At 36.0% G+C, this 15,535-nt stretch overlaps 1 protein-coding gene across 1 annotated transcript in view; it reads right to left on the bottom strand.

Moving 5' to 3' along the window:
• LOC138696546 (arylsulfatase B-like) overlaps positions 1-15,535 on the bottom strand; it is a 32,959-nt gene that overhangs the window by 4,373 nt on the left and 13,051 nt on the right. The window contains exons 4-8 of the mRNA XM_069821644.1: positions 9,529-9,752; positions 8,923-9,193; positions 6,181-6,338; positions 4,757-4,846; positions 2,336-2,540 (exon numbers count right to left, since the gene is read on the bottom strand). Of these exons, the coding sequence (XP_069677745.1) occupies positions 2,336-2,540; positions 4,757-4,846; positions 6,181-6,338; positions 8,923-9,193; positions 9,529-9,752 (948 nt within the window). The remainder of the gene's footprint in view (positions 1-2,335; positions 2,541-4,756; positions 4,847-6,180; positions 6,339-8,922; positions 9,194-9,528; positions 9,753-15,535) is intronic.

Genomic DNA, 15,535 nt, shown 5'->3' with positions numbered 1-15,535 from the left:
TGGAATCATATAAATGAAGAATGGAATCGTATAAATAGTATTACAAAGATACAAGATGACGAGAATATTATAATACATATATAAACAAAAGGCATATAGTAATAACAACTAACTTAAAACTAAAAAAGTATATACTACACATTAAATGGATCCAAGTTCAATCCATACAAATTAGCATATTTTATACATCTGCAGACTGGAAGAGAGAGATTTAGAATTTCTATTATAAAACATTTTATGAAATCTTAAACCATACATGGGCAGAATTTTCGGTTACGTGAGGCACTCGATTTGAAATAGTTTGTTTACTAGGAGAGGAGACTGCAGAGTAGGATGGGAAATATAAACTGCTGTGACCTGCGTCACCTTATCGCAATCGCTAAGGAGGTCAGTGGCGAATTGTTAGGAAAGCGCTTGGTTAACGTGAGAGACTCGAAAACTTTTATTCAATTGGGCAAATTAATTCGGCAGCTTTAATCATAAACCTCTTTACTGCTTCTCGTTCGCTGAATTGATTTAAATCACAGGCGAGAAATTGCGTAACTAGCCAATAATATTCCATCACGTTGCCTACGTTTATTTTCTTGAATATTCTGGCGTTTATCAAGATTACTTAATAGATTTGCAAGGTCTCGACCTAAAATAATTTCAGAAAATCATATTTCGTTTTCTACGCACATTTGATACTTTTTTTTTTTATAAATTTCTTTTGGAAATAATACATACAAACAACATTTAATTCCTCGTACCTTTTAATGCAGCGTGTTTAAGGTATAATGTCATATTTAGTATACTATGCAAATGTTAAGATCATAAATTTTCTTCGGAATAGTACGAAGAATAACATTTAATTTGTCTTACCTTCTAATTCAGCATGTTCTTTATGACATAAGGATTAATGTCGTTGTATATTAAATTTATTAATGCCTAACAGGATTTTCAAGCATAACATATATCGTATGTTCTCCCCTTCTACACAGCAAAAAGAAAAAAAAACTCTTCCTCCCATTTCTTACGAAATAATCGTTTTCTAACGCGTACACACTGCATTGATAATGCCATTATGCCACCACCGATATTGCTTATGAAACTGATATAGAACCTGCCCACGCCTAGGAGCTGCGTGAGGGAGAAAAGGGGTCTGTGAAGGTGATGTCACTCAAAGCGATAAGCTCTGTGAAGGTCAGTGAGGCATTATTTCTCAAGTGAGGCACGATGCCCATCCCTGTCTTAAACCCTTAACAGGAATACGAAGACTGATATTGCTTATGAATGATTCACAATCAATATCACCCTTAATGACTTTACAAAAAATAAATAATGAAGATCTTGACGTCTGGTAGATAAACTACAGCAATTAAAATATTTGCAGTTAATCTCATATTTATAATCGGAATTAGGTAAAAATCTATAACAACACAAGGAAATAAATTCTCTTTGAATATTCTCCAATTTAGCCGAGTCAGTGGAAGTGCTGGAGTTCAATACAACAGATGCATATTCAAGCTTGGATCTAACCAACGTATAGTATAAAATTAATAAACACATGGAAGTGGAGAAAGAATAAGTTATATGTCTAATTAGACCAAGCATTCTTAATGAATGGGTATAAATATATTGCACATGATCATGGAAATATAGTTATAGTTTATTATTATTATTATTATTATTATTATTATTAATTATTAATTATTATTATATTTGTTGGAAGAGATACAGCAATTATTGTTGAAATATTTTTGAATATATTCCTCAAGAAATTGCAATCCTGCATTATTATTATTATTATTATTATTATTATTATTATTATTAACATTATTATTATTAAAGTTGTTACAAAGTATCACTGTAAATAGTATTGTCCTGTATAACTGTTTACAGGCCTAAGAATAAAATTGCGTTTCTAAAATCTAGAGACGACAATGCGATGTATTCCAACCAACGTAATAAGCTTATTTGCGTTTGTCCTTCAGGCGGATATTTATTTGTTTCCTTTCTTGGCTATATTGCCACATCCAGCTAACATGATGTGTATATGAGTGGAGGGACTACCTTGCTAGCTGCTCTCTAAACTCTGTATTATTTTGAGTGTACTTAACTTCAGAATAAATGTGCCTCAACTTCGAACTCTAATTATAAAATAATATAATACCTTTCCATGTGTAATGCAGAAGATGAAATTTCGTGTCATTTGTGTGCAGGTTAAAAATGCTTTCAGTTATGTATGCTTTACGCATAACTGTTCAAAGAAAGAATTACATAATTCGCAACATGACAAAGCAAGCGAAGTGTTGTGATCACATAAAATGTGTATAATATACAAATATTAACTTACCTATGACTAGCTTCCACTCTCCAAATCTGTAAGCTGCTGTTTTAGCCTTGTCGTCGATGTTAATCAACACCTCTGTGCGAGGCGATTTTTCGTCGTTGACAAGACTGTTCCATAGGTCAAACCCGTCCAAGTGTTCGGGAAGGTTAGAGGCAACACCACCTGCGGCGCTGTACAGTGTAGGCAGCCAATCCGATACATGCATTAGCTGTTTTAATGAGCAAGATATAGGAATACGATATATAGCATATCCTTCATTCTGATACTCTTTTCGGTACAATCATGAACAGACCACACTATAACAAGGACCACGATAAGAATCAAAAGGACCAAAACCACAAGGACTGTGACAAAGACAACAAGGATTAGGATAAAGATCACGACAAAGATAAAAAGAATCGCAATAATGACCATGGCAAATACAAGTATTACGATATGGACTACGTGTTTCATGGTCCATGTCGTGGTCCTTGACTTGGTTCCTAAACTATTGTTAAGATGGATTTATTGAGTAATATTATACATACAGATTTTATATTATCATAATTTTCTCTAAAATCCAATGCACGGGTCTTCTGACCGTACGTGTTTTGTACCTAAAACAAGTCCTACTTTGTAGGTTTCACCCCCCTCACCTATGATTATATCCAAGTACTCTCTAAAAGTACACACACATTAAAATGAAAATGGCACAACAAAACACATTATATAATATATCCTAACCTAAAACAGACATAAAAGTGTATAATTAGATAGATACCATTATCCCTTTCTCAGTTCGTGTCACAAACTTCAACAGCTGAAATTCTAATCTGTCTCGTCTTCAAGAGGACCAAACCAATCTTTTATTCGTATTCTCTATTCCCCATGAGGTCAAGACATGCAAGCGAACTCCTATTCTGACTTAGCATCGAGGGTGGAAGATATTTTCTCCGTACATGTTCTAATTCGACACACTGTAATAAAATATGTTTATGTTCTCTGGACAAAGGCGCTCTCCTTCTTCGTTGACAATTTTATTACCTTTCCAGTCTTAGCCACGCTAAACCTGCTCTGCTATCTTTGTTACAAGAATTTATGTAGTCACACCTCCCCCAGTTAAGCATGAGATCTGATTGTAAATGTAGTGAGGACTTTTCCGAACATTGGAGCTCAATCTCTTGCCTCTCGATATCAATTAAACGCATCTTCACATTACGCCATACATTCCTTCTTCCTAAAGTAATCATTGTCGTGGTTCTTATCGTGATCCTTTTCGTTGACCTTGTTATGATCCTTATTGTGATTCATACTGTCTTTTTGCCGCTCTTAACCTGGTACTTGTCACTTTCATGTTCCTTTATCGTGGTCCTTTTTGTCTTTGTCACATGCCGTGGTCTTAATCTTGATCCTTGTGGTGATTGTTGTGGTCCATGTCGTGATCTCTATCATGGTCCTTCCTTATCGTTGTCCTTGTCGTAGTCTGGTACTTAGGTTGGTCGTTGTTTTTGCCATTGTTCTGTATTTGTTTTCAGTTTACATAATATTGGTTTTCCCATTTAGCAAGTGACTTTTGTATCACATGGTGGATAATCTAGTTTTCATCGTAAGATCTTAAAAAGCAGTACGGCAATCTGACCGATCATAGAGTTACGATCTCGGACATCTAGCGCCCTGAAAATAATATTGTGAAGCCTTCACGAGGACAAGTCAGAGTTTCCACTCCTACAGCTCAGCTCTCTAACTCGGAACGTCTTCCTTATTGGCCCGCACTATAACTCAGTATAATTCATAATTTGGTTTGTGTACGTGTTATAACTTAAAACGTCAGATTACATTACCTGTATATTGATGGCTAATTAAAGGTTGTAGCTCTAAAAATATTTATTTCTACCATATAAATATAATTATTCCTAGAATTGCACAATGTTCGCTGCGCATTCAATTGTGTATAGAAAGAGAGCGAACTCTACAATTTGTAATTGAAGATGGATAATTTCTTAATGTTTCGGACACACCGAACCATCAAGGTATATTGCTTTCGTCGCAGATATTGATGATAGTGAAATAGTGCTTTGCAAAATTAGCCTAGTTCACCATGATTACCTGACATTCGCCTTACAGTTTGGGAAAACCTCGGAAAAATTTAATCTTGTAATCGGTCCAAGCGGGGTTCGAACCCATGCCAGAGCTCAGCCTCGGCTCGCGAGCCCAATTCTCTACAGTCTGAGCTACGCCTTTGGCTCAAGATGGATGCGTAATTTTTGGATTAAAGAAATGTGTGTGTAATTAAGAAAATGGATGTTTTATCTCATTGTTTGAATGCAGAGTAAATGACAGATGAAGAAAATAAGCTAAAGGACGGAAAAGTTAAGACAATTTTAATCCATATAATGAGAAGGTGTGTCAGCTTTATGGCAACGACCTGGTCTTCTATTGGCTTACCTGATTAGAAACACGAGGACTAGATTTGAAAAGAGGACTCCATGTCAGCCCCACTACTCGAACACCACCCTCCCAGAGAGTCTCCTTATTCTGTAAGCAGAAATATGATTGATCAATAAGTCGACCAACCATGGGATTAATTATTGTAGTAAGATAATAAGAAACGAAAGAAACAACACACATACATAAGTCGGAGAGAAGGAATTCAAGTACTACCTATGTTAATTATCGTTGCGTGCCCACTCAATGAATGAATGAATGAACGAGTGAATGAATGAATGAATGAATGAATGAGTGAATGAATGAAGCCACTGTGTCCCATGAAGGGCTAGGGCCTCCTACGGGAGGGGAAGCTCGGTTGGTGTGGTTCACATGATGAGCTATTTCACGTGAACAATATTCACATTCACATTCACTATGTGAGATACACTAGAGTTTGTCAAATTTTAGTTCTATATGAGTTTGTTCACTATCTGTCTCCACTCGTTCCTGTTGCGGGCGATGGTTGACCATTTCCCTCCCAGCTGCCGCTTGAATGTATCTGCCCATCTTCTCCTTGGCCTGCCTTGTGTTCTCCTTCCTATGTACGGGTCCCACATGGTGGTTTCTCGCGCCCATCTGCCTTGTTGCTGCCTTGCTACATGACCACCCCACTTCCACTTCGTTATGAGGGCTTTTTCTGTGATGTTCTCAGAAGCTGTAATTTTTTGCAGTGCTGTGTTGGAGACCTTGTCTTTCAGTGAAACGCCAGCCATCTTCCTTTGGCATATTTCGATGTTCGTCTTTTGCCTCTCTGTGAGGGCCCAGGTTTGGCAACCGTATGTTAGCACCGGGAATACACAGGAGTTAAGAGCCTCTAGTCTGAGTCTGCGGTTTATGGACCTGTCAAGGAGTATAAACTTTAGCGCCCAGAAGGCTTTCCAGGTTTGTGTTATTCTCCTTTGTATTTCTTTCTCCATCCCTTGGTTTAGTGAGACAGTCCGCCCTAGGTAGATGTAATCGTCCACGTGTTCTATCTCTGTTCCTTGTACTGAGATTGGTGTTGGCGTTCTATTTGACATTATTTTTGTTTTACTGTAATTGATTGAGAGTCCAACACAGTTGCCGAGCTAGTTCAATTCGATAAGCATTTGCTGTAGTTCGTTTGGCGAACTGGCAAACAGTACAACATCATCCGCGAATCTTAGGTTGGTTAATCTTCTGCCATTTATCATAATCCCATATTTTGTATCCCATTTGAGCTCTCTGAAAATTTCTTCTAATAGGCTTGTGAACAGTTTCGGTAAGATTGGATCACCTTGCTTTACTCCCCTACATAGCCGAAATTCAAACTTTATTAAAAAAACTGGGAAAATTATATGTTAGTATTAGGATTCTTCATACATACAGAGACAATAAATTTACGGTTTATTGATGATACTCACTCCTCGTAGAGGGAAGTTGGAGCCCCAATTCCGGAAATCTCCTACACTGGGAGCACCGTTATCAGAAATGAAAATGACGACGGAGTTGTTCAGCATCCCCTTCGTCTTCAAAGCCTCCATCACACTGCCAACCGACTCGTCCATTTTGGAAACCATAGCTGCAAATTGGAATAAAAATAATTGCTTAGCTTAAAAAAACTACACAATGTATCACCTTAACTAATGGTCGATCAAACTGGCGTTTGCTATGTTACAAGCCATACAGAAAATGTTTAACATTTGCAGGTATTATAAGTGTTGGTGATGATATGCCGTTGTTAGCAGAAGAGGAGACTTTACCAAAGGATATGCTACTGGAAATAAATGACAGCTGTGAGCAATATGGGATGAAGATAAATGCAAAGAAGACGAAGACCATGGTTATAGGAAGAAAAATAAAGAAGGTAAACGTACGAATTCGAAAAAAGGCAGTGGAACAAGTGGACAGCTTCAAATACTTGGGGTGTACTATAAGCGGTAACATGAGCTGCTGCCAGAAAGTCGAAAAGAGTATAGTAATGACAAAGGAAGCTTTTAATGGAAAAAGGAGCATCTTCTGCGGACCTCTGGAAAAAGAACTAAGGAAGGGACTAGTGAAGTGTTTTGTGTGGAGTGTAGCATTGTATGGTGGCAGAAACATGGACATTATGATGAAGAGAATTGAAGCAACTAGAAGCATTTGAAATATGGATAATATGATGAAGAATAAGAAATGAAGGTATGTTGGAAAGAGTGAGTGAAGAAAGAATGATAATGAAACTGATTGGAGGAGAAAAAGGATTTAGTTGGGTCACTGGCTGAGAAGGAACTGCCTTCTAAATGCACTGAAAGGAATGGAGAAGAGTTCGGGGTAGAAGAAGATATCAGATGATAGACAACATTAAGATATGTGGATCATATGCGGAAACAAAGAGGAAGACAGAAAATAGAAACAATTGGAGAAAGCTGGGTTTGCAGTGAAAGACCTGCCCTTGGAAAGAAAACTATGAATGAATGAATGAATGAATGAGTGAACATCACACTTCACCCAACAAAAGTGTTTCATTAACTTTTATTATCTCTAACACTTGAACTTTTATGTAATAAGTTGTCAGTTTTTAGGATAGATAGTACACTGATTTGATCATCAGCTTCATCTTAATCTTCAAATTTATACATCAACAAAATGTTGTACACGCTGCAGAAATTTTCTTGATCTTGTTGAAGTGACTTGCATTACATCTCATTTCATTGCATTATAAAGTACATCAAGTGAATGTCATAATGCTGGAGAAGAGAAAATTAATTTACACCTCCCATATTGTCAACAAATTAACTTCATTCCCTGATACCTGCCGGTCCACTTGACTGAGATCATGTCACGTGATAATCAAGTGAGATTCTTAAACATACACTTCTCTCAAGATTATTCAATTTTGTGTTTAAAAACCATCACCTGGAGTATATCTCTTCTTGAGTGATGCTTTTCTTATCGTAAGAAGAAGGAAGACAGAAAGGTAAAGAATCTTATGAAGAAAGAGCTAGAGAAAGAAGTCAAGAAGGGTAATGAGAAAGAAGGAGGATAGAAGAAAAATTAAGAAAAATGTAATAGGCGTATGATAAACAAAAGATTGTGAGGATAAGAGGAAGGTAAGAGAGAAGAACATACAAGAAGGAGTAAAAGGTATGAGTGAATGGAAGAAAGAAGAGAGAAGAGAGAAGAAAAAAAGTTAGGAAGAAAGAAAGAAAAAATGAATTAAGAAAGGAAGAAAGAAAAGAAAGGAGGAATGAATGAATGAATTAATTAATTAATTAATGGATAGATATTTGGCTGAATGAATGAATGAAGTGCATTTATTTATACATAATGGATACAAGCGCATGTATACACGATTCTTTACACGGGCCAGTATGGCCATTCGTGTTACAACTATGCATACTTTGGAAGAGATACAAAAGACACGCAATTAAAAAAAGATTATTAACCCCTAAAATACCTTATTTGTATCCAGTACCATTATTACCCATTGCAAGACTATTAAGTAACTCTGCCCCTTACTTCCTTGGCCCCTTTACCATCTGTCGGTTGCACCCTGAGCTCTCGAACTTTTGACATAAATTTCCCCACACTCGGATAGAATTTAGAGTTATTCAATATATCATTTGTCGCCAGGAGACTCCTGCTAGATCCAATGAAGGAATCTTCGTTTCCTCAGAGTTTTCTACAGCTTCACACTCCGACAAAATATCGTGCGATATCTCGTTTCTATTGCAAAGAGAACATATTCTCGTCCCGTTTTCGGTAATGATTTTAAGTGTCCTCCTTGCTCCTAGACGAATCCAGGCTAAGCCAAACCTACCATCTCTGATTCTTTCATAAAAGCAAAACACTGTTTCCCAATTTATTTAGACCAACCACTGGACATCCAGAGGAATCTTATGCCTACATTCCCCTTGTGTTAGTTTTCCTGTCTATCCTTAAGGCTCTTCTTGACTTTCCGACAGATATTCCTCTTATTCCTGCAAACTCTGTAGATTATAAATCCCATGCCTGGTTCTTCTAAACCCCCTGCGTAATCAGCAGAAGAAGATAAAAAAATGAAGCAAAAGATTGATGCGGAGAAAATGAAGAAGAATAAATTGGGATAAAAGAAGAGGAAAAAGAAAGATTTTCTTGTTAGGAGTATTTAGGTTAACCACTCTAATGTCTGTAATAGTACACACCAGCATAAATTCTTCTGTTGGGATCGGATATGTAACTGAATTTGTCGATCTCTTCCTGAGGTGCTTCCAGCAGCTTGCCTTCGTTGCCAGCGTGCACAGCGAGGTGGCACAGGTACAAGAACAGTGGCGTACTCGAGTTGTGTTCCTGGATGATTCTTACAGACTCATTGGTGAATACATCCGTCGCGTACTTGCCAGCCAGGTCCCAGGCTGCGTCCATGTTCCTCCTGAAGTCATAACCGCTCATCTCGTGGTGTTCGAGGCCAGGATACTGTAACATCAGTTAAATCTGGTTTATTAGCTGAATCAGTATAAACAAGTTCAGATAGAGAGTACTAGAAACCTATAAGCTAATAGATCATCTATATTCGTTCTTGTACTACATGTAGAGTTAAATTTTGACTGGCGAATTGGCCAGTTGTTATTAAATCCAAGTGGTGTTCTGTTGTTCACCGACTTTGAACTGTTGGCTTGCAACTTGCTTTCCTTACGAAGCTAGTATAACTTGTATCCAAAGTAACCAAACGCATAACTCTAGTTATAAGTCATAAGTGTGAAGGTTTCGTCTAGTGTTAACTACATATTTGCTAGTTTTTTTATACTTGCCACAGAATCTGACATATGATCATAGTAACTCGTGAACCCAGTCCAATAGCCAAGATGAGAATCGAACCCACGGGATGTTGGTGTGAATTGCTTTTTGTAGAAACCAAGGTGCCATTTCCCCACTATCCTTGTCTCATAACCCATATCCTTCAAGTACTCAGGTAAAATCTTTCCTGGAGGAAGAGCTCGCCTTTCTGCAGGGAATAATGGTAAACCTTGCATACCTGATGAGAACAAAATGAAAACATTTGTAATATTTTATATTTCTGTAATATGTAATTACTCATATATGAACAAAAATATTTCCCAATAAAACAACTAAAATTATTTCATAAATTATTGTGATAAAGCAACGTTTTCATAGATCACAAATGATAACACGAAATCTTATACAAAACCTTCGTGCAGTACATATTTCTTTGAGTGATATAATTATCTTCTCTACATTATTATAAATACAGAACTGTTAAAGCGAAGCTGCACGGAAAAAGTGCTGGCGTCTGGCGGTCCACTGCATGCGCGATGACGGGCGAGTTCGCATCCGTGTCTCCGGTACTTGTGCATACGAAGCAGTCTGGCTTGTGCGCATTGTCTGCTGCGCCGCTTGCATTATCTACGCAGTTGTTGGTTAGTCTCAGTTGGAGAATATCATTCGCTCCATTTACACGTAGGGTAAAGATTGGTAATTTCGTGGCAGTGGTTATTTCGTGATACTTTTTCTTTGCTCTTTCGTGAACTAACCAATGGCGTTACGAGATTCAAATTTCCGCCAAGGGATTGCATATGTTGTCCAATTTCCAGAAACATACAGCTACGCTTTGTGTGACTATTGTAGCTGCTTCAGTGAGCTTCTATGTTTGGAGAGAGCAAGTTGGCGTCGACTTCTCAGGCGTATAATTTTTGTGGATGTTTATAATTACATTACAGGCTTATTACTAAAGGTAAGCATATGATATTTGGTACAAAGATTTATTATATCTTAATGAAATTTTAGGAAATGTTTTTGGAATTTTAGATACAGCTGTAGTCGCCATATAGGCTTAGCTTTACTGATAGAAATCTTAGCTGTTTGAGGCGAAAATTTGTTGAGTATTAAGCGTTACATTTTACACTATTTTAAAAATTGTATTAACTTACAATACGAATTTTAGAAATCTGAAGATAAGATGTGATAACAAAAAAGAAAAGGAGGACGCAATGGGTTCAGAGTAGCTTGTGTTTGATTTGTTATCATGATAAGTGTCAATGATAAGTGCTAGATGACTTAATTGCAAGAATTGTGACAGAAGATGAAACATGGCTCCACCATTTTGGACCGGAGGCAGAAGCAGACAATGGAGTGGCATCATGCAAATTCACCAAAGAAATAAAAATTCAAAAGTGCACTATCGGCAGGAAAAGTTTTGGCTACTGTGTTTTTCGATTCAGAAGGACACTTGCTTGTGGACATCATGCCACACGGAACCACCATTAATTCTGACGCGTATGTGGCAACTCTCAAGGAACTTCAAGCTCGACTGAGTCGTGTTCGACGACATCGGGAGAAGCAGGATGTTCTGCTATTGCACGACAACGCACAGCCATATGTCAGTCTCAAGACCACAGACCAGATCAGAAAATTCGGATAGACAACACTGAAACACCCGCCTTATAGTCCTGAACTGGCACCGTGCGATTACCATCTCTTTGGTAAACTGAAGGATCCCTTCGCGGAACGAGGTTAGAATATGACTCCCTTGTGCACGCTGCTAAAGAGTGGCTCGGACGTGTTGGTCCAGACTTTTACCGTGCTGGTCTACAGGCCCTCATTCATAGGTTATGTAAGGCAGTTGAAAGGGACAGGGATTATGTGGAAAAGTGACATTTTGTTCCTAAAGGACGTATCAAAATTCTTTGAAAATAGCAAAGTTGTAGGATAAAGATATAATTTTTAAACAATTGTTATGCATTACTTTTGGAGTTACCCTAATAATATAGGCTATAGTAAAGTCCGTAATAAAAGTGTTCACCCTTTCATGGAAAAGAAGATGCCTTTTCAATTTCAATTTTTAATTTGATCTCATTCTTATTATGTTTTGACATGTATTTCTATGTTTTCGTGCTATGAATATTAGACGGAATTACTATGTTTGAAGTCTTGTAACAATAAATGAGAATTTCATTTGACTTTAATGAATTTGTACACAATTCTTCTAATTCTCACGAAATTATCAATGTAATATCACGAAATTGCCAAGGTTATCACGAAATAATCAATCTTTTAGCTTAAGTTTTAAAAGTGGTTTTTGGCACTTGTTCAAGAAAGTGTCCAATCTTTTATGTGTCCAGATTTGTACAGCAAATTATCGTCTTTTAGATGAAAAAATCGGAATAAGGATATATTTACACATTTGCATTTTAAATTAGTTTTCATAAAATTATCACGAAATTACCAATGTTTACCCTATACATCGTCATTCTTAAAGGTGTGTAAAAGTTAATGTATACAGTTGAGTGATTATTGTGTGTTTTGAGGTATAATGCCAAACAACAAATATTCATTACGTGAGCGTGTGTTTATGTACAATGCGTACATAAGAAGCAAAAAATCCTGTGCGAAGACACGACGCAAATTTAGAACTGAGTCTCCAAACAGACCAGTGCCTACTGTGAATACACTTCGAAACCTCGCTAAGCGATTCAAAGAAACACGCTCAGTACAAAATGGAAAACCAAACGCAAAACGTTTTGTTCTTACAGAGGAAAAGTTAGATGAAGTTGGTGAAAGGTTAGAACATACCCCGTAGAAATCCCTAAAACGTTCAGCACAGGAATCTGGAGTATCTGTGTCCTCTGCCAGAAACGAAACAAAATTACTGAAACTGAAGCCATACAGAATTCCACAAGTGCACTTATTAACGGAGACAGACCCTGAGAGGCGAGTACGATTTTGTAACTGGATATTACTTACTTACTTACTTACTGGCTTTTAAGGAACCCAGAGGTTCATTGCCGCCCTCACATAAAACCGCCATTGATCCCTATCCTGAGCAAGATTAATCCAGTCTCTACCATCATATCCCACCTCCCTCAAATCCATTTTAATATTGTCTTCTCATCTACGTCTCGGCCTCCCCAAAGGTCTTTTTTCCTCCGGCCTCCCAACTAACAATCTACATGCATTTCTGGATTCGCCCATACGTGCTACATGCCCTGCCCATCTCAAACGTCTGGATTTAATGTTCCTAATTATGTCAGAACTGGATATTAGAGAAGGTTAATTTAGAGGAAATTGATCCGAATTTGATTTTTTTTTCTGACTCTGCATCGACTCTGAGAATGTTAAGTCCAAATTATTGTACATTTATTGTTATACGTATTGTTATACTGTTTCGTATGCATATAAATAAATGAATAAATAAATAAATAAATAGGCAGCCAGATAGATAGATAGATAGATAGATAGATAGATAGATAGATAGATAGATAGATAGATAGATAGATAGATAGATAGATAGATAGATAGATAGATAGATAGATAGATAGATAGATAGATAGATAGATAGATAGATAGATAGATAGATAGATAGATAGATAGATAGATAGATAGATAGATAGATAGATAGATAGATAGATAGATAGATAGATAGATAGATAGATAGATAGATAGATAGATAGATAGATAGATAGATAGATAGATAGATAGATAGATAGATAGATAGATAGATAGATAGATAGATAGATAGATAGATAGATAGATAGATAGATAGATAGATAGATAGATAGATAGATAGATAGATAGATAGATAGATAGATAGATAGATAGATAGATAGATAGATAGATAGATAGATAGATAGATAGATAGATAGATAGATAGATAGATAGATAGATAGATAGATAGATAGATAGATAGATAGATAGATAGATAGATAGATAGATAGATAGATAGATAGATAGATAGATAGATAGATAGATAGATAGATAGATAGATAGATAGATAGATAGATAGATAGATAGATAGATAGATAGATAGATAGATAGATAGATAGATAGATAGATAGATAGATAGATAGATAGATAGATAGATAGATAGATAGATAGATAGATAGATAGATAGATAGATAGATAGATAGATAGATAGATAGATAGATAGATAGATAGATAGATAGATAGATAGATAGATAGATAGATAGATAGATAGATAGATAGATAGATAGATAGATAGATTAATTGCCGGAGACATGGATGCGAACTCGCCCGTCACCGCGTTAGCAGTGGACCGGCAGACGCCCGCACTTTTTCCGTGCAGCTTCGCTTTAACAGCTCTGTATTATTCTGCAAGATCAACACTTACTACAATATGAATAGTAAACGACAATAGCCTAAATGAACAAGGTATATACCTCTAATATCAACTGGAAGTAAAAAATGCTTACCATAAAATGTAAGCAAAAGTAATTGAAACAACTCTATCTAATACATAACAATACAAAACATTACTTTAGCCGGGGTAGATAGCGCTTTGCAGGAAATAGGTTTCGCTCAGGTAATGAAGTCGGACTTTTACTGTTACAGATTGAAACCGACTACCACGGAATTAATGTATACTTCTCCTTTGGATCCAACGTTGTAATGCTTTATATTGAATTGAATGGACAGATAAAATAGGCTGAAGGGATTCAAGATTAGAGCATTAGTATACAGCTGACTTCAGTTTAGTTGGAAAGCAATGAAATTGTTGAAACTAAACCCTTATGAGATAACATCCGTCATTAAGTTGGATGAGACTGAACATGTGCCTAGGATTAAATTTTATCCACGAGAACAAAATCCAGCTTGTAAGAAATCTTTCCGAAAGATGTCAAATGTGCATTAGAGAGGATGGTCGACAGTTATTATAAGGTAAGTCAATGATGTAAAGTAATGTATAAGTCGCGAGGTTTTAATGTCAAAAGTTAATGCGCTGAATCACCATTAAGCGATCTATTACTTGCCAATGTAACTTTTTGAACAGCGTCATACTAAGCGAAATCTGTTTCCAGGCATACTACTGTTACGTGGACCATTAAAAACGTAATAAATTATAGACCTATGGAAAGATTACAACCTAAGATTAATATGGTTGGTCGTGAACAATATTTATTGCCGTAAATCGTCAAATACTTACCAAGACAAATAACAAATGTAAAATACCATATATTAACAGTAAAAGGAAATGTCTTCATTTGAATTACGCACACAGCTTGAACTGTCAGATATATATATATATATATATATATGTACAATGAATATGACAAATTATTTTAAACTGTTATAAATATTCTACAAGTAGGTTGTTATATTGTTGAAATGGGTAGAATATTTTCAATAAAGAACGACCAAGAATACCTGTCAAAATTTGAACATCAACACAAGAAAATATATTAATAAAATAAAATAATTCGGGAAGATAACAAGATAAATATTGAAGATATAATATTAAAACTTCATTTGATGTGGGAACTTCGCATTCATCTAGTCATAACAATGTAATATTTTTCACAAAAATCAATAAAAAGCGCGATATTTCGATTTACTTAATTCAGGCTCTCGTATAACCCCCTTTTAAATAAAGTAGTTTGAATTCTATATAGACTAAAATCTAAATTAGAACAATTTTATTTTAATTTATATTCCAATTTTCATAGAAATCAGTTCAGCCATTATCGCGTGAAAAACTAACAAACATCCAGAAACACAGACAGACAGAGACGCTGACAGACAGTCATACATACAAACAAAAATGTCAAAAATGTGATTTTTGGTTTCAGGCTGGTTAACTATACATGATGACACCAATTATTAAAAAAAAAAAGCGAAAATTATCAGAACAAGTTTGGTTACAGATTTATTGGTAGTAGAGATTAATCCACTTCTGCAACAGCACTTGTTTGTTTAAACTTCATTAATCATACTTCATGAATGTTAATATCTGAGACAAAATACACTTAAATCTACGTCGAAAATTATTTTTATTAAAAATGTAAT

The sequence above is a fragment of the Periplaneta americana genome, chromosome 3, assembly GCF_040183065.1.
Source record: "Periplaneta americana isolate PAMFEO1 chromosome 3, P.americana_PAMFEO1_priV1, whole genome shotgun sequence".
Taxonomy (NCBI): Eukaryota; Metazoa; Arthropoda; class Insecta; order Blattodea; family Blattidae; genus Periplaneta; species Periplaneta americana.
The sequence above is the reverse complement of the archived record's forward strand: the minus strand, read 5'-3'. Positions and strand labels throughout refer to the sequence as shown.